Source organism: Urtica dioica, chromosome 1 (assembly GCF_054948205.1).
Source record: "Urtica dioica subsp. dioica isolate 48M chromosome 1, U.dioica_male_clone48M_v1_H2, whole genome shotgun sequence".
NCBI classification, from domain to species: domain Eukaryota; kingdom Viridiplantae; phylum Streptophyta; class Magnoliopsida; order Rosales; family Urticaceae; genus Urtica; species Urtica dioica.
Window position 1 is genome coordinate 2635895 of NC_142756.1, and position 20369 is coordinate 2656263.

At 37.0% G+C, this 20369-nt stretch overlaps 3 protein-coding genes across 3 annotated transcripts; 1 reads left to right on the forward strand and 2 right to left on the reverse strand.

Annotated features, from left to right (window-relative positions):
* Nucleotides 1-90: 90 nt before the first annotated feature.
* On the reverse strand, nt 91-5186 carry SYN2 (Rad21/Rec8-like family protein). The gene is made up of 13 exons (XM_089629101.1): nt 4817-5186; nt 3993-4263; nt 3841-3878; nt 3509-3555; nt 3348-3412; nt 2679-3241; nt 2468-2585; nt 2222-2355; nt 1708-2108; nt 1358-1394; nt 1240-1261; nt 1000-1132; nt 91-485 (listed from the first exon to the last, which is right to left on the reverse strand). Exons 1-13 carry the CDS (start codon nt 4941-4943, stop codon nt 381-383), a joined length of 2061 nt encoding a protein of 686 aa, XP_089485227.1. The 5' UTR covers nt 4944-5186; the 3' UTR covers nt 91-380.
* A 1535-nt stretch (nt 5187-6721) lies between these two features.
* LOC149406313 (Ribosome recycling factor) lies at nt 6722-8867 on the forward strand. Its single transcript, XM_089629490.1, has 8 exons — nt 6722-6999; nt 7276-7416; nt 7516-7631; nt 7767-7858; nt 7943-7964; nt 8056-8124; nt 8381-8449; nt 8522-8867. Exons 1-8 carry the CDS (start codon nt 6798-6800, stop codon nt 8597-8599), a joined length of 789 nt encoding a protein of 262 aa, XP_089485616.1. The 5' UTR covers nt 6722-6797; the 3' UTR covers nt 8600-8867.
* Nucleotides 8868-9200: 333 nt separating this feature from the next.
* On the reverse strand, nt 9201-14645 carry LOC149406314 (ankyrin). Its single transcript, XM_089629395.1, has 4 exons — nt 14170-14645; nt 12108-12383; nt 11546-11683; nt 9201-10915 (listed from the first exon to the last, which is right to left on the reverse strand). The coding sequence occupies exons 1-4, from the start codon at nt 14467-14469 to the stop codon at nt 9404-9406; spliced, it is 2226 nt and encodes a 741-aa protein (XP_089485521.1). The 5' UTR covers nt 14470-14645; the 3' UTR covers nt 9201-9403.
* Nucleotides 14646-20369: the final 5724 nt, after the last annotated feature.

The following is a 20369-nucleotide window of genomic DNA, read 5'->3' on the forward strand; positions in this document are numbered from 1 at the left end:
GAATATTCTATCGTTGACTTGAATGACCCACAAAAGGGGCAGAAAGAAAGAAAACATAAATACATGCAAATATATGAAATGGAAGGTTACTTGTTTGAAAGGCCTACGCAAAACTATTCTTTATATTTATAAATACGCACTTGATAATTACATACTCATATTTGCATATCCAAAAAAATAACCAAAATTGACCGAAGGCTGACTAAAAAGGCTACTACTCTTATCATTCTCTTATGCTTTAGAGCTGAAATTTTTCATTTACATGAAATCTAAAAGACATCTACTTAACTCAGCAAACATGTAATATAAGTGTGTTTTTACGCTATATCTAGAATTTGTTAGTCCTTCCCTACTAAATAAACAAGCTTCAAAGCCTTCATTCAGTCAATCATCAAGACTCTGTCCAATTTCTGGAGTTTCTGGACCAAAATGTCACCGTAGCTTTCGTCTTGCTTCACGCCCACAAACCCTTTACTGCTCAGTACCTGTACACGAACCGAAAATCGGGTGTCGGTTTATAGATCGGTTTTTGAATTTGGGAATATATTATAAACAGTACATCCTACTGATGTATCAATAGTTTCACCTTCTATTTTCGAATGGATCACAAATCCGCGAATTTTCGTGGCGTCAATACAATCTCTTCTGCTCAAATTTTGTTGACTTTTTAATCAGCTATTCAAATTCTAAATTGATCTTATTTAGGTAATCATAAAACATAAACTTACCAAAAATAGAAATACTATATTTTTCATAAAATTTTAAAAAACCTGGTTCTGGTGATCACCAACAGTATGAGCTTTTGGTAATTTATAAAAGTTAACAGTAATTTTGTCTTAAAACAACCATCATATAGAAAAGTCCAACAAAATTCGAGACTAAGAGATTAAAATTTGACATTGAAACAGAAGGTACGATCAAAGCTTTTTACTATAAACACAAGGGATACGTATGATATTTTTTTCCCTCTTATTTAGAATGAAGAAAAGAAACACATACCAGTACTTCGTAGAAACACCGGGCGCTCTCTTTCTTTGTTTTTCCTTCCACGACTCGTGACAAGTTCAGAATCTCCTCCGCTGCTCGCTCCTCCAGCTTTTGAAAACTTCTGTACAAGTACTTAGCCACTAATCTGCAGAAGACCCGACCATCAACGAGGTCATGGAAATTAAATAAAAAAAAATCTCCAATTAAAGAACAAACTGAACACAGATATTACGTGCAACAAAAATTACATACCTAGTTCTTCCAGACCATCCGTCTGAAATATTTTACATAAAATAAAGAATGTATCAGTTTGTTACAATATAAGCAAGAAAACTAATTCCAGAGAGATTGGAGTGGGATAGCTTCTTACTCCAGTCACTGTCTCCGTCTGAATGAGAACTCGTCACCTGAACACAAGATAAAAGAAGAAACACGAATGATATTATATTATGGTAATGAAACTATAAGGAAAATATCATAACCATGAACCATCCCTTGTGTTTTAACAAAAAGCTATATCTATACCCTTCTATGTTCAAGTTGATCACAAACATCTCCTGAATTTCACATAATATCAATATCTATTAAAGTGCGGTATTAGGAGGATATCCCATTCAGAGTATCAATTCACGAGTCCATGTAGAACTCGAATAACCAACAAAATATTGTCCTATAGTCTTTCGAATTGAGAAGAAGACAGATAAATAATAGAGTTCACACCTCATCCACCAGATTGAGATCCAACGGTAGATCCAGGCTGGGAGAGCGATCGCGTCTTGGGCTCTCGAAGAACGATGGCCTACTTAGGCTCTCGTAGTTTGGCGTGCTGGGGCTCAAAGGTTGCTCGAACGGCCTCGTGGCTATGGAGCTTTGGACAGGTGTTTCGGGGGCAATGCCCGATCGCTCCGACACAACACGAAAACACGGGACAGGTGTTGCCGGAGCGACGACATCGACTCTCTCCGGCACACCGGGAAAAGACCGGTCCGGTTGCTCCAATGATATACCAGGAGAGTTGATCTTTGAGATGTCGAGTTTCTCTAGAGGAGCCATGGTCTTAGAATATTTTGGCAATTTGTATTTCTTTTCGTAGTATAGGGATCTTAGTTCTGGGGCAATGCCTGCATTGAAAAAAGATACGGGTTTTTTTTTTTTAAAAGAAAATAAAAAATAAAAAAGATATACGGGTTAAGAGCTCGACAAGTAAAATAAAAAAAAATGTTATCCCACTTACCACTGATCAATGGCTCGACGAAGAAAATACGGGGAAATGAACGAGTGGCTCTCCAAACACCAAGCGCAGTGTGAGCAAGTTTTCTTCGTTTAGAAACCAAGTCACTGGCATCGTGTATGCTTTGCTTCACTACCCTGTATCATTAAACTCATCCATTAGCCCCCCTTTTTTTTTCTAATCACAAATTGAATGTAAGGAAAGGAATGAAAGACTTTAGTGATATGCAAGATTATGCTTTTCACATACTCCATAGGCAGAATTATTGCTTCATCAATGATGCGATTTCTTTTCATTGATTTCCGGGCACGTTCTTTAGGAGCCGGTGTTGATAGACCCAAAAACTGTGGCGTCGCAGAACCTAAATCTGCAGGAGAGTCAAGATGCAAAAGATAAGAAAGACTTTCAATTTGGAAAATTTAAAACTCATTGAATTGAATATGCTTAGAGGAACTTTCACCAGAAGCATGAGGAATCTCGATATCATCAGTGGAGATTTTAGAGACCGAGTCGTCTTCTTTGCCACCGTGATGGGACTCTCCTTCGTTTGGTATTTCACATATGATTGGCTCTCCATCTTCGGGATTCTCTTCCATGACCGAATCGACGAGTTCACGAAGCTCGCGATTGGAATGTTCTCCTACAGAGCACACATTGTGTCGAAGCTTCTCGATATTGGCTTGCGAATCACTTTCATTTTCAAGATGTTCAGGTTCCGAGACCATCTTCTGTTCTGTAGCAATCAAGAGATCTTCATCGGGCACAACCTCAACCTCGGGTGATCCAACAAGGTGCACATCATTTCCTTCAATATCTTGGAGCAATATATCCGGATCCTTGTTCTTCTCTGTATCATCTTGGCGATCTTCATTGTGGGTCATATCTATGTTCTGATGTTCTTCTTCCACCACAGACTCTCTTTGGGAAGACCTGTTTTCTTTAACGATCTCCATGGTCGTAGTTAAGCCGTCTATGTTAAGTAAGTTTCTTAAGTTCACATCTATCCCGTAAGATGAGAGAATACTGCAATAAATGTTTTTTTCTTAGAAGCGAAAAAAACACAAACACGCACTAATAATTCATAACAAAGATTACAAACTCGAGCTACTTCTAGAGGGCTTGAACATACTCGTCAAACGGAGAGTACATAACCGAGCAAGGATAATAACCACCAGAGATATCCTCGTAAATACACTGCATATTTTTTTTATTGGATATGTTCATTAGAAATCAAATAAAGGTTAATGTTATGAGTATAGAAAAAAAAAAAAAAAAAAATCCACGACCTACCATGTCTAAGGCATGTTCCTTCGTGCCTGTCTTTTCTAAGAAACTCTCTGTTTCACATAACACCAAATCAACCCCAAGAAAATTTAGCCACAATTATTACGAGAGCCTTCAAATGACCATAACCCAGACACCACGGTTATCCAAAAAAACAAAAAAACATGATAAGAGAGCCTCTGAATTCCATTGATGAAATGATGGAGAATACTAAATGACTATTTCCAAGCTCTATTTATATACTTAAATAACTCTTAGTAAAACTAGTTTTTTTTAGCCTAAACCATCAACAAACAATAAGAGCAACCGGATATTTATTTGATCACACGATATGATACCTTTCAGAGTGATCTCTTCGTGGGGAAGCACATTAGCACTAGAGAAAAAAAAAAATACAAGTAACACAACAATCACATGAGAGTCATCAAAACAAAAGGGTGTTCCTCGATCACTTGATTCATAAGCAAGTACTAAGAAAAAAAAGACTTACTCGATAGCATCCTCAACGATCTCAACGTCGAAAGCGTCGAGTTCGTAGGTCTCTGGTAGAGTTATGGAGAAATAAGGGGCTTTCTGTGTCCGAGTCTCTTCGGGCAACTCTTCTTTTCTCGTACGAACCACAAAGTTTGTGATTTCCTGCAGAACCTCTCGGCAGTCATAGAGCATGTATTCGACTTTCTTCGAGTATATTCGGACGATTCCGAGAAGAAGGTACCCGAATATACGACAAGTAATTTGGACCTCATCTTTCAAAATCTCATCTGCAAAGAAAAATAAGATTCCAGAATAACATTACCATTGTGAAGTGCATGATTTCGGCTCAAGGAGAATCACTTCAATATGCTCATAATATATTGTTTATGCAAAAACAAAGCAACGAGACTCTTGGAAGAAAAAAAAAAATTAAGATACTAATTTTTTCCATCTTCCTCATCTAATAAAAATACGGTTCTATTTACTGTTAGTAAATGACCAAAATAAAAAAAAATAAAAAATAAAATACAAAATTGAAACAAAAAGCCCTAAGTTCTCAAATACACTAGGTTGTCCTACAAGCCATATAGTTCTTCAGCTGAGAAAGAAATGATTCGAAACCTTGGAAAACAAGGTAGTGATGTCTTTCACAGATCCCTAGTCAAACTACATTTACATTTCAATCATTATACAAGCTTGAAAGGATCGTATTGTGGAAATCGCTTCAAAGCTCGATTGCACATTCTGGGTTCTAACAGAGATGGAAGCTCTTAAACATCCACACACAAAAAAAAAACTGACCAAATCAGCTAAAAATGGAAAAAGAAAAAGAAAACGAACCAACAGAAGAGGAGATATCTGTGCCTTTGACTTGAGGCTTCTTGAGCTTCTTGAAGAAATAAGCAGCGATTCTTACGGCTTCTAAATGCTTGTTCTTTGTCGCAGAACTGCTCTGAGAGTGAATCATCTTTCTCAATCGCTCAATCTCTGGTCACGTTCTTATTCCCTTCTATGGAATTCCTGTACTGTTTTGTGTACAATGAGAGAGAGAGAGAGAGAGAGAGAGAGAGCACAAAACGGTCGTCTTGTTTTGCGTGAGTTGCTCTGAACAAATTACTCGGCGAAAAAGACAAAAACAGAAAAGAAAAAAAAATCGTGAATTTTGGGAAAAGACCCTGAGACACAGAGAGACTAAGCGAAAAAAAGAAAGGGGGCAAATCTTATAATTCAATTTTGGGGATTCTTAATGAATTGATTTAATTTCATATTTTTATGGATATTTAATGTAACAGGAAAAGATAATAAAAAATAGTTTTTTTTTTCCCTTGTTGACAGACATTTATTTCTATTCATTACAAATAATGTTTGGCCCATGTTAGTATTAGGGTGTATATATCTATATTATTACTGAAATAACTTGGATGATTTTTATTTTTTAATATTACTTATTTATTATAATTGGAGTGTTGGATGATGTTATTTGAATTATAAAATAAAACCATCATCATCTACTTTGAGTTTAAAAAAGAACAGTCAATTTGTACACCATGAAATGCCACATCGGAGAACTCTCTCTCATAAATTGGATTTTGATGTAAACATTACATCTACAGTTTAATTAATTAGCTTTTATATTATTATTATTATTTTATAGAAAATAAAAGGGAAAAAAGAATAAAATAAGAATGTAGTAGATAAAAAATGATAAGGATAATCATTAACCGACTGTGAAATCGCTAGAATGTCACATCTGGTAATTTCAGTAGATGTAACGGACGGTTAAGATTTCTGTGATGTTTTACTCGCTGAAACCCCAAAATGATGGAGACAAATATATATTTCTAAAGAATATATATGAAGCAAGTTTCAAAAAAAAGAAAGAAAAGAATATATATGAAGCAAGCGACGTGCCAACGTGTCATATTTAGACATTGTTGGTCAAAGAAAATTGGTCCCATTAAATCAAATTACTCTGTGGCTCACCTTTCAGCTACTGAGAATGTTACAGACCAAACATGGTCTAGGTTCTACTACTAAATAAATACATAAATAAAAAACTGGTATTATTATTATCTCCTTCTGCCATGATTTTAACCATTTTAATATTTATTATCACTTTTTAGTTATGTTATTTATAACAAGTGTTTTTTTTTTTTTCAAGTCCAACAAAAAAACATGTTTACACATAAATTTATTATTCTTTCGTAACAATAAAGTAGTCCCTAAGAAGTATTATACTTTTAGTAATATAATCTAGATTGAGAATTTGAAGATTATTTTCCCAATTATTGATAAATAAGAGGGCAACACCGCATTATCTTTAATATATACTAACAAGTGTAAAGGGAAAATTACGTAATATGAACATAATTCTTCGAATACCTCCCGTTTAAAATTATTTTATCTAGAAACAAAAACTAGGAGACTATTCTACTTAAAAAAACTAATGCATAAATTAAATTTTAATTCGTTATAAAATATGAACTTTCCTCTATTATTGGTGCATCAGAGGAACTCATTTGAATTTTTTTTTTTGTGAAGATAAATACTTGAAATTAGGTCATAATGGAAAATTGACATAACAAATGTTAGGTGATCATAATAATTTTAGAAATGAGCTATTATAAGAAAACGTTTTGAAAACAGGTAATCATGTAATTTCCATCAAATGTAAACGAGACAATACTTTTGGGCTTACTCATTGCGCTTAAAACCAAACAAAATCCAGGCCCAAATAATAAACCTTTCGTCCCTGACCTCTGGACAGTGAAAGGGTTTAGAAGAAAACGTCAAAACCCTAAGCTTCAGTTCAGGCACTTCAATGGCGATCTTTCTCAGACGCGCGTTCGCCTGTAGAAATGTCCTTCTTCCCCGGAGTTCTGGTATGTACGTACGAGATATATCGACCATAGTCAGCTCTAGAAATGGCGTCCTTCACTCCGAGGAGCCGAGAATTTCCTCTCTCCCGGCGAATAATTTCCTCGCTGAAATTCGCAGAGGCTTTGCCAAAGCACGCAAATCAAGTAATTTATATATATATATATATATATATATATATATATATATGTGTGTGTGTGTGTGTGTGTGTGTGTGTGTGTGAATTAGAATACAGAACCCTAGACATTTGAGTTTCCAAATAAAAGAAATGAATATCATATTCTCAGTTAATATGTGATACTAAATTGAATTTATCATGGCATTGTGAATTGAAAAGAAGATCAATTTTCAAAATGAATATGATAAATGTCCATATTTTTCAATCTCTTTATTGTTATTATTATTATTTTTTTTTTTTGTAGAGGATGATTCTGGTTCGAGTTCTTCGGACTTGCAAGATATGAGACCGGTTATCAAGTCGAGCGCGAGCTCACAGATGGACGCGGCCATGGCTGCGTTGTCCGTTGAATTGAGCAAACTTAGAACAGGAAGAGCTTCTTCAGGTGATTTCTGATGTTGTTTTTTTCTTTCCTTTTTTAAGTTGATTAATTTCATTTTTCATTATACGTGTTTGATAATGTGATCTTTTAATTGTGAACTAGGAATGCTTGACCACATCATAGTGGATCTTGGTGATATGAAGATGCCATTGAACCAGATCGCAGTTGTTTCGGTTATGGACACAAAGACTTTATCAATTAACCCTTTTGATCCCAATGTGAGTTGCTAATATATTTTTCCGAGTAAGTTTAGGCTAGTCAGCATTTTGATTTATTCAGTCTGAAAAAGAAAACAATTCTGTTGTGTCTTATTCATACATTCCATTTATACAAATAGTACATGTCTTATTCAGTCATTAAAGAATTTGGAGAAAGCAATTGTGGCGTCTCCGTTGGGAATAAATCCGAGAGAAGAGGGTGAGCGATTGATCGCAGCTATACCTCCGTAAGCACTTCGATATACAGTTTTTTTAACTGATTTGTATCTTCTCTGATTCTCTCTCTCTCTCTTTTTTGGGGGTAAAACCAGATTGACCAAAGAGCATATTCAGGTGACTTCACATTGTCCTTCTTTCACTGGATATTGATGCCCGTTTCACATTTCATATCTCTCTCTAAATTATTTTTAACTTGCTTTTTCAGGCTATTTGTAAAGTAGTCACAAAGTCCGGTGAAGATGCCAAATTAAGCATAAGGAGGGCTCGCCAAAAGGTTAGATTGATTGAATTCTTGTTTTCTTCATCTTCTCTGTCTGCAAAATTCATGTTATCTTCTATTAGAGGTTTAGACTAACTGGGTAGTAGAAAATGGACAGAATTTAAAACTTTTTTTAATTTTCTTAAGTTATACAAGTAATAAACAATACTTGTTTTTTCAGTCCCCAGCAAAATAAAAAACCGTGAGCAGAGTTGTTTTCATGTTATGAAATCTGTTTAAAACGTCTTTTGGTCAAACTATTTTTTTGCAGGCAATGGATTCGATAAAGAAATTGCAATCGAGCTACCCCAAAGACGAGTTAAAAAGATGGGAGAAAGAAGTGAGTTGTTAAATTGTGCCTTAAATCACAAGGAATCAAGTTGTATTATTAATTTTTTTTTTTTTTTACCAGATTGAAGATTTAACCAAAAAGTATATCAAATCAACCGAAGATGTGTGCAAGGCGAAAGAGAAGGAGATCACAAGCTAAATAAAAGCTAAAGCAATGGTGTCGGTTTTCACTCTTTGTTCAAAGAGCCCCACCACCACCACTACTCAAAAGATTTCACCTTTGCGCTCTAATCATAAATCATTGCATTGGATATTTTGTACCAATAAAAATTATTTATTAAGTTCTGGTGGTCGATATTAATCAAAAAGTTGGTTGAGATTATTATAGATGGATCAAGAGACGGATTTCACAATGTCATGTCTTCTCAGCTGGAAATAAAATAGGTTGCGATGCTCTTAATGGATTACGATGGTGTTCTTTTAAAAAAAAGGTTGATTACTGACCTACGTGATTGATTTTGACTACTTGCTTGCTTTCACAGGACCCACTTCAACTATCAAGTTGTTTCTAGTTCTGCTCTTCTCTGATCTAGCCCTCTTCGTTTGGTCAATTCACAATATTATATTCTTCTTCATACTCATAGGTTCATATATAATTGAAGGTGTACGGTCAAGTTAAACCCGAAGGCATTCTATCCGGATCCTCTGTTTTCTTTTTCCTCTTTACTATATCATCCAAATTAAATCATTATACCCTTTTTTGCCTCTATTTTTTTTTTTTTATGTTATTAGTAATGATGTAAAAGAAAAGACCAAACTACCACAAATCAAAACCTTTACAAACGAAAACTTCTTACACATTAGTAGTAGTGCCTCAAGGTGAGGTACTCTTGACAAACTAAGCTGGTAAAGGAAAAAAAAAATAAGGTCTATACATATCCTACTACTTCACCGAAAAAAATAAAAATAAAACACTCATCCAATCAAAATCAACATACATATATTATAACTCTTTGGCCTCTCTAGTCACAAGCTTAATCCCTCTGACGAAAAGCTCGGCGGTTTCTCCGCCGGACAAACACACGAAATGCACCTCCTTGTTTCCCTCCGTGACCACCCTGAAGAGCCCCGCCTCGTGGGCCCCACCGCCACCTCTGCTCTTCCGGTTCCGCCGGAACGCCTCGCTGGCACCGATCTCCGCCTCCTTGCAGACCACGTTCCTCCGCCTCGACTTTCCCCAACACAAAACCCCGCTCTCTCTCGCCATCTTGACCTCCTTCTCGTGCGCTTTCCCTTTCCCGCCCTTGGTGTGCTTCCGCGCCCGCACCCCCGCCGTAACGATCTCCCGCGCCGCCTCGTCGAGCAAGAACTCGCGAGCTTTGCTCTCTGGACCGGCGAGCGAGACCGCCGACTCGCCTCTCTCGTTGACGAACCCGAGGTTCGACCCGTGCGACAGCAAATGCCGACATATCGACACGTGCCCTTCTCTCGCGGCCAACATCAGAGGAGTGAAGCCCTCGCCGTCGGGGGCGTTGACGTCATATCCGCGGCTCGTCAACAGTTCGACGGCTTCGAAGTCTCCGCGGCGAGCGGCGCAGTGGAGAGCGTAGAAGAATCCTCCGCCGGAGCTTCGGCTTCCTATCTCGAGCGCGAATTCGAGCATCACTTTCTCGAAGAGGTCGCGATTCGGGTTGGAGCGAGGGAGGGTCAGGGACGCCACGTCAGCGCCGGCGTAGACGAGCGATCGGAACGCGTCGACGAATCCGCCGGAGGCCGCGATCGTCACAGGAGAAAGTCCGTTCTCGTCCTTTCGATCGACGTCGAAGTCTCCTCTGGCGATCAGAGCCTCGAGAGCTTCTTTATCTCCGGCTCGCGCCGCGGCGATCAGTGGGCAGAAGAGTTTGGGGTCGCTCGATTTCGGGAGATTCCCGGATTTGATCGCGCTCATGACGGTCCGTTCGAACACGACGGACCAGTTGTTCAACTCGGCGATTAAACTCGCCGTTTGACCGTCGGAGTTGACCAATGCGAAGTCAGCTCCGGCGAGAATCAACGTTCTCAGGCACGCCTCTTGTTTATACCTCGCACTGACCATCAATGCAGTCTCGCCGGAGCCGTTCTTTGAGTCGATATCGCAACCGGATTCGAGCAAACACTGGAGGATCCCCAAGTCTCCGAGCCGGGCCGCCATGTGGATCGGCCGGGAAGTTGCTATTCCGGCGATTTCGACCGGAGACTCAACGTCGGCCCCGGAGCTCAAGAGCACGCTAACGGCCCCGGCGTTCCCGCAGAGAACGGCGTGGTGGAGGAGCGTTCTTCCGCGGTGAGGCGTGTGGACCGAGAGGTGTTGCAAGAGCATCCGGAGAATCGCGCCGCTGGATTCGAAGTACTCCACGGCGCACCACGTGATCGGGTACGGCTCGGCTAGCCCGGCTCCGACGCGGAGCTCTTCCCCTGTGGCCGTGTCCCACGACCACGCTCCGAGCTTCGCATCCACGTCAGTTCTCGCGCCAGCCTGGCATCATCAATTTTCACGTGGGTTAAAAAAGCAAGCAAGCAGATTATTATTATTAATTTTTTTTTTCCCCTTACTTTCTACAGTCTTGAGTCATAACTCATATTACTGACAGATTGCTTTAAAAGGGATTGGCCGGATCAAACACATTTTTCTGTTGAGATTTTCATTCAATGAAAAAGTTGAACCACACGCCTAAATCCAAAAGGTACAACAGCTGTAGATAGTTATTTATTGCAGCATTGTCATATACGAAGGGCATAGACGTCATTTTGGATTTACATACACGATACATGTACTGAAAATAAACAGAAGCATAATCTACGTACACATAGTGGAGACAAGAGCTACGCTCAGGAGTATAGCTGGTTTTACTACTCATAAGGACCCACAAAACTTAAGCAAATGGGTGGCTATTTTTAGGAGGGTCGGTTGTGGTGAAGAGTCCTTTCCAATTACAATATCATTTTCTAAAACAGAGGTACCATAAAGGACAATGTCGTGACAAGTACATTTACAAATATCTGAAAAGCATTTTTCAAATTATGGAGGATTGGTCGATAGTAATAAATTACGGCTTACTTTCTTACTACCAAGATTTATAGCTTTGGTGATAAAAAAATTTATTACCTGTAGAAGCAAACGGACGGTGGAGATTTGTCTGCTAACAACCGCGGCAACGAGCGCTGTGCAATCGACATTTGCGTGCAATGAAGGTTTAGACGATTGAAGCAATACCCGATCTACCGCGCTTGGATTAACACCACACTGCCAATAAGCAAGAATGAACAATCAGTCTAAAGTTCTGTAAATCAAAGAAGTAAAATAACTCGGATTTCGATAGTTGCAGCAATTAATTCATTACTCTTCATCAACCTCATGACATCTTCTAATGATTTTATTACTGATCTACCCTGACATCCAAACAGCGAATACAACGAACGACGACAAAAAAACTGAGATTCTTTGCAAATCTCATTGCTGTGGACAAAATGGGGACGTGTCCAGTGACATAAGAGGGCAATAATAAGAAAGAGATGGTCAACAGCCAATTCATTCAATCAATCCTGTTTTTTGGAAAGAGACAGTTCCAGTGGGACCTTATACTGGCTGATGGCTTATAGCCCGTAAAATTTCTGCGTTAAATGTTACTATAAGTAACTAAGGAAAGCTTTTTTATTTTTTTATTTACCTTAATGAGTGTGTCCACCAAATCAACAAAGCCTCTGCATGAAGCTGTGACAAGAGCGTGCACAGCGATGTGGGGCCGGATCAAGTCGGAGGCCATTAACAGCTCGGCGAACTTAGCGCGGCCGTGACAGCTGGCCTCCATCAGAGCCTCCTCGCAAGCTGGCTGAGACGCTCCGTCTTTCACTAAGATCTCGAGAATCTCATAGTGGCCCTCTCTCACCGCCGCCGTTGTAACGAATCCCCTGAAAAGCTTCTGATTCAACTCCGCTCCAATGCTCTGTAATTTTGTTTGAGAATTTTCACATGTCAAATTATTACCGAAGCATCTTAACAATGTAGTATTGGCATGTGGGATAATATCAATGACATGATTGTGGAGTCAAAATTGTTTGAGCAGGGGCTATAGGAAGCCTTTGGTAAGCCAGTAAACAAGAGAAGTAGAAACGAATGGGTAAAAGACATATTCCTGATTTCTATTCTATCCACGTAGTTGATTTTAGAGACAACTAGGTATGGGCTCTTTAGACGCATACAAAATTCAATTAAATAATCTAATGGCAATTTGTGTATAGGTCACCTAACCAAACATTTGCTATGCTAGCTCTTCCATCATTTAGACCTCATTAATACATGTCAGATATATAGGATTCCATGTATTTCTGCACATGAATAAAACAATAATTGAAATTATGTCTCCACATTCAGATATTCGTTTCTTTAATCCAAATGAGTCCAAAAATGAGCAGAAACCTTTGGTATTTGAAACATCACACACTACAATGACATAAGTTTTGTCTGGATTTCTTTTTAATAAGGTCATATGGCAGAAATAATTACACAAGCCCCGAAGATGACACTCAAAAGCTCAATTGCTTAAATTATTAAATAAATTGACAAGGAAATTGCAGTGTGAATCCATTCACTCGAGAGAAACCATTAACAGTGGAATTGAGCGTGAGACGCTTCCTTTATGATGTCAATTAAAGAGGTTCAATCTCGAACAATGTCACAAATAGGAAGCCTCAAATAGCTTATCTCAAAGAAGGTTTGGAACTAAGCATACAAAGATAAGATAGGACCTTTAAATGCCAAGACAAGGCACAAAGCACAAAAGAGAACCATATCTTGAATACTAAAAAGAAATCCACGTAACTACGCAAAGGTAAAGGCTAAATTGTCGACAATAGTTCGCGCTTATTGCGCTTCAAAAAGTTTTGACATTAAAGAAAGATTGAGACTAGACCAATACTGTCTGATGAGCAATTAAGATCCAATATTTAAGCTCTTTCATCAGCTAATTAAAATATAGAGAGGATTAAAATATTTATCTTTGACCAATGAATGCCAACATTTTCTGAAATCACGGAATTAAATACTTCGAAATTAAGACTTCAAAAACCAAACCTGCACAGCAGTTAATGTCATAAAGACGGTAACATTACAATAAGACGCTCGTAATTCAAAAAAACAAAAAGCTTTACGTCCTGAAAAGAACTCTGCGAGGAAAAGGACAGACAAGCAAGCACTAAAAGATTTTTCAAATTTTTTTTATACCCCAAACAACAAAATGATTTAGGTCAAGTGAAAGTCAATCAACAGCTACAAGCTCAACAAATAAAACAGTTTGAAAACATAAAAAACATATATAAAAAAAAAAAAAAAAAAAAAAAAAAAAAAAAAAAAATTCAGCTACGAACGAGAACGATCAATTTTTCAAATTAAAGTAATCAACAAAAGGACTTTTCAATTTTTTTAAACAAACAACGAAATGACTCAGTCAAGTGAAGATCCATTGAGAGCTACAAGCTCAACGAATATAACAGTTTGACCCAAAAAAAAAAAAATACAACAGCAAACGAGAACGATCAATTTTTGAAATTAATACAAACAACAAAATATTTTTTCAACTTTTCTCAACACAAACAGCAAAATACGTCAGTCAAGGAAGGCACTGAAGGTCAATCAACAGCCACAACCTCAACGAATAAAACAGTTCGATTATAAATTAATAAAATAATATCAGCTACGAACAAAAACGATCGGATGAAACTACGTTACATTACCAGCAATTTCTTCGTCAAAGCGACGTTTCCAGAGTGAACGGCAACGAAAAGAGCCGTAACGTCCGACCTAAACTCGTCGTAGTCGACTCGGACCTCGGCCGGCGATTCACCGCGTGGCACCAACTCGGTCTTCCTGGTCCGGAGGCAAACGCCGTCGACGAAGTTGACGTCGACGCACGGATCAGAGACACACTCGAGCGCCGATTTCAGATCGCCGACGAACGAAGCTTCGACGAGGCGCTGCGAAACCTCTGCCTCGTAGTCCACCGGAAAAATCTGCTTTCCTGAGAACACTACCATCGTCGTCGAACCAGAAGAGAGCTTCGAGCTTCTTCCACTGAAACTGTCTCTGTCTCTCTCTAGAGCATACGATCGTCTCTCTCTCTCTCTCCAAAACAGACTCGAAGCTCGAGAGAAAGAAATGAAAACCGTAAAAAGAAAAAAATAACAATAAATTGAAAGAAGTGAGCGCGAGTGAGAATGTTGAGCGAAGGAGTGAGTGCATATATATCGGGGACGGGTTTAAGCTTAACTCGGGTTTAACCCACGGTTAAAACTAATAAATTTTGACCGGGTTTTTTTTATTGTTATTATTTGTGGGGTCCACTAGCTAATTTCGTGTAGGTTTAATTTTTATTATGTTTTCATTTTTTATATATATATATATATATATTTTTTTTTTTTGAATAATTTGAAAGTTGAACTTGCTTGAGTTGAAGGCCTGCTCAAATATTACGTGGGCCAAATAAAAACTTGGCTCAACTTGAATCGCGCAGTAAATGTCGTTTACAATCACCGCCGTCGATATGCCACGTGTTCTAATCTTAGCCGTTAAATGATGAGGTGAATGAATTAAAAAGGAGTTGACACGCGAGAAACTTCAATTTTTTTTTTTTTTTTTTTTTTTACAGCTGTTGGCCGTGAAATAGAATTACCGTTTAGATTGTGAAATAATTCAAAAAATGCGTAAATTTATGAAAAAAAAAAAATTCTCAATCATAAGAACATAAATGACAATGAAAATGCTGTTACGGATCACGCATGCATGAATGAATGAGAGCGACATCATTTCTTCCAATTTGTCATTTATTTGAATGTATGTATTTACTTGGAAAGAAAGATACGAAATTCGGTGAGGCATGACTCATGAGTAATTAAGAGAAATCAAAGAAGAAAACTTGATCCAAAATATGTTGGAGAAATCTGCAAGCATATTAATTAAAAAAAAATTGATCAATTATTTGCGTACATAGACATAATAACTAATTTATATTTGATTCTTACCCTAATCTTAGTAAAATCTAAAATTAATTTAAGATTGTGTGTGAGCTAGTTCATTTCTGTTTTTGAAAGAAAAGTGCTTCAAATATCCCTCTCATTGAGAAATAAATAAACAAAAATCTATGTTGCTTAATAAGTACTAAATCTTGACATGTATAAAACTACATAACTGTCTCCGGATATATTGTAAAACCAATCAATATGTTCACACAGAATCTTGAAAGTTTACAAAACTAATTTCCCCACAAACTTTTTTTCCAATTTGGTCCTTTTGAAATTCAGTTCCGTCCCTGCACACGTGTGATAATTAATTTATAAAAGAAAGAAAGAAAGAACACGAAACTACTATGCGTATTAAATGGAAATATATACTTTAATTAATTTTATAAGTTTTAGTCTATCTTTTCTCACACTGATGGGTCCAAAACAATGATGCCACAACCACTTGTCGTTGAAGCCCTTGAATAGCCCAAATCTCCTAAGAGATATATAGTACATAAACAAACATGAGACCCCAAAGATATCAATTATCCACTAATATTCACGAATCCATTACTGTTCTTTTAATTAGAAAATACAAACACACATTATAACCACAAGATTGATATCTAATTGACTCATCATGTAGTGAACCATAGTCAGAGATCTTTTCGTAGCTTTTATTGTATTTCACACGCTTTTTCTGTATAATTAAAAAATACAAAAGAAGCATAAATTATTCATTATTCTCTTGGTGTGTGTGTGTATATATATTTATAGCTCGTAGTCAATAAGAGTACTCAACAAGCAACCAACAGTGTGCCTTTATATAGTCAACTTTTTGACCACGACCTCACATAAATTACGGTGCACACGCACGAGCTTGTATGTATACACTGGCAAAGCACACTCTCTTGTCTTGTGTTTTCCGAGTCTTTGAAACCCTCTCTGACGAAGGCCGTGAGATCTTTAATGAATCGTGAGGAAAAATACTCGTATACACGAATCGAAGTGATGCAGAACGTATTTTTAAAATCTAATCCCGTTTGGTTAAGTTTTCCATTCCTGTTTTCTGTTTTCTGATTCTAAATTCTAGAAATCTAAAACTGTTTGATTATAAATTCAGAAAACAGATTTAGAATCATGTTTCTGTTTTCTTTGAAATTTGTTTAGAAAACATAAAACAATGAAAAGTTGTTTTCTATTTTATCTCTATACAATTGAATGAAAAACATAACCAAACAACATTTAAAATATTCCGAAACGTAATTCTAAATCTGTTTTTTAAATTTAAAAATTAGAATCAGAAAACAGAATTTAAAAACAGAAAACGAGTTTAAAAAACTAAACCAAACGGCCCCTAAATTTGTTCCTCCTAATTTTTTATATTTTTTTTATTTGCGCCTAATTGAAATTTTTAGCTCTGTCACTTATAAATATATTTTTCGTCAATATTATCCTGATAGAATGATCATACGGGTTTGCGGGCAAGACATTTCTGTTAATTATTTTTGGGTCAAGCGGCTATATAGCCAAATAGAACTTAAGCTTTTGCAAAATAGTCATAGTTTGTCAACTATAAGTAAACTAGCCAAAGTAAGATTAATCTAGGCTGGATTAAATTTAATCCCAACGAACTATAAAGACATACTGTAAGTTTTATGAAGGCTGGATTAAAATTAATCGAGGCAGGATTAAAAGTCGTAGTACTCTCAATTGGCTATTTTGCTATACCTAATGAAACTATGGCTATTTTGCAAAAGTCATAGTTTGAATTGGCTACTTCATACAATTTTTCCATTATTTTTCTCCCACCCCTTTTTTTCTCTCTACAACCCTAAACATTTTTTTCTCTATAAACACCATCTTTTCCCCTAAAAACCTTTGTGTCTCAATTTTAGGAGAGCGGATGTTAAACTTTATTTAAATATTTTGTATTATTTTTCTCTTGTTGCTGTGGTCGACGGCAAGAAGCCTTTGGCCGGTTGGCGGTAAGGAGCCTAGGGCATGCAAGTTGGCGGCATCATGGCTAAAGGAGTTGGCGACAACTATCTCTAGGTGAATTTTTGGGGTTGGAGGCGACATCAAGTCGGCGCCGTCAGGTTGACATCACCTCAGGTTGGTGTCACCATCAAGTTGGCAAAGTCATCAGGTTGGCATCACCTTAAATTAGTACTAATATCAGGTTGACAGCGTGGCAGGTTGACGGCACCATCAGATTGACGATGTCATCGGATTGACGGTGTCATCAAGTTAGCGGCACCATCAAGTTGGCGGCTCCATCAGGTTGACGGCGTCATCAGGTTGGCGGCACCATCAAGTTGGCGACATCATCAGATTAGTGGTGCCATCAAGTTGGCGGCGTCATCGGATTGACGATGTCATCAGGTTGGCGGCACCATCAGGTTGACAAAGTCATCAGGTTTGCGGCACCATCAGGTTGGCGACGCTATCAGATCGGCGACACCATTAGGTTGGCGTAATCATCAAGTTAGCAATATCATCAAGTTGGTTGCAATTAGGGATGGCAATTTGACCCGTTACCCGCGTTCCGGCCCGTTACCCGATTTATTCGGGTCGGGTAATACCCGTTCTTTTTGGGTAAACGGGTAATACCTGTTAGGGTTTTAACGGGTCCGGGTACGGGTAACGGAATAGTCATCCCGTACCCGGTTACCCGGGACCCGACCCGTTAACTTTTAAATATTTAAAAAGATAACAAATTTTAATATGTTGCAATGAAGATGACCAAATTTACAATGAAAATTATCAATTTGCAATGAAGACTTCTTTTGTATTTTTATTTATTTATTTTGAATTTTAATGTTCTTTATATTGTAGTAGCATTTTGATATTTTCACCTAAATTTTATTATTTTTAAACTTTATATTGTTGATGGATTTTTATTTTATAAACGGGTCTACCCGACCCGCTACCATTTTTTTAAACCGGGTAAACGGGTAACGGGTCCAATATTTTTAACCCGATTACCCGGCGGGTATCCCCGTTACCCGGCCCGTCTCAAAATCCGGGTAACGGGTAAAAAATTATAGCGGGTACGGGTAACAGAATAGGTGTACCCGGTTTTACCCGTACCCGTTGCCATCCCTAGCTGCAATACTTATATTATGGCCAAAATAGGTTGAAGGCGAGCTTGTTTTATGGCCAAAATGAGTTGGCGCTAATGTTTGTTTTGTGCCCAAAATGAGTTGGCATCAACAGTCAAGATTGACTCGAGGTTTGATCAAAAGACTTCACTTGTGAACTTGAAATTTACGTATGGACTTATCTTTTTATTTTTGCTCTCGAAGTATCATTTATATCTTCTTAAAAATATGATGCTCTAGCATAAGAGAATGATAATGCCTTTTCATAAAAGAAAAAAAATGCCATAATAAAAAAATAATATTTTGAAAATGACACAACCTTCGCATTTTTCTTAATTCTTCTGACCATAGGACTAGGACGGTGACTTTCCATTTATTATATAGTCTATATATATCCGTGCACATGTAATTGCATTAGCATATGCATGCATGTATATATGACCTTAGTGATTGTTACTATTTTTTATATCCTAGTGGGACCTAGTCTTGAAGCTACGTACATGCATGGATAAAAACAAAATTAATTAACCATAGCCGATATTTTTCATAAAATGTAGATATCATTCAAACATTCATTAGTCTTTATTATTCTCTCACATAAACACAGATCATAAAATGGTCATGGTGTTGATACATATTTTGTATCAACTATAGTTTTTCATAAAGTTTTTATAGTACTAGATGAAGGGAAAAATATCTTCCACCCATATGTAGACATATATATATATATATAATAGCATAATTATAGGCAGAGAAATACAATGAGACAGCTTGCAATTGTATACGGAACATTGGTCACAAAAAACTATCAATCACAACCACCAAATGATATTCAGGACTAGTATAATATCGATCGTAAATTTGTGTTATGCAATCGTAAGAGGGAATTTGGTAATATATTTAAGAGTGATCAGTGAAGATTTATTTTCCGCGGCTGATCGTGATACTTTTTGTATTTGATTTTATTTATTTTTCAGCTCTCGAATGGTCAAACTTAGCCGACAAAAAATATATTGGCTAGTCAACTCTATTTATCTCCCACGTGAAGTGGAGAACCGATTCCGGATTTAGCAAATATTGCTGTCTATATTGTATCTCTAGTTCGATATATATTATTATGCTTTTTCAATATCAATTGATGTACATGAGATATCAATGTCATATACAAAATATAATAATATTTTCGTCGGTCAAAATTTATAGTTAAACAACAAAATAACCTTCATACATACGGCTGTATAAAACATATTTTATTTCATATGAATAACCCCACAAAACGGATTGTCAAATAATGGACATTAATGTAAATAATCCCACGCGCATGTGGCCAAAAATAAGCATATAAATTTAATATCTGCATGGAATCTTCAGTCGTGGAAAGCTCTCTCTCTCTCTCTCTCTCTCTCTCTCTCTCTCTCTCTCTATATATATATATATACATATATATATATATATATATATATATATATATATATGCTTTATTGAGATGATTAACTTGTTTAGTTTAAGGTTTTGGCTTTAAGATTAAGACAAAGAGAAGGATATGCTTCTTCTCGCTGGTGAATGCATGCAGGTGTCCTAGGAGTTGATGACGATCTTGTAAATAAATGATCAAATTAAAGAAGAATAAATTATTATATACCATTACATATGATCTTAATAAAGGTTAATTATACATTTACGGAGTCTTTTGATTTGTTTTTTCTTCATATGAAACAAAGGAAATTAACTTAATTAGGGTTTAAATTTCTTCCACTCGCAAATTCGGAGCATTATTTTCTATTCGCGTGCTTTGGGAGATAATTAAACTTACAAGATATACAGTAAATAAAA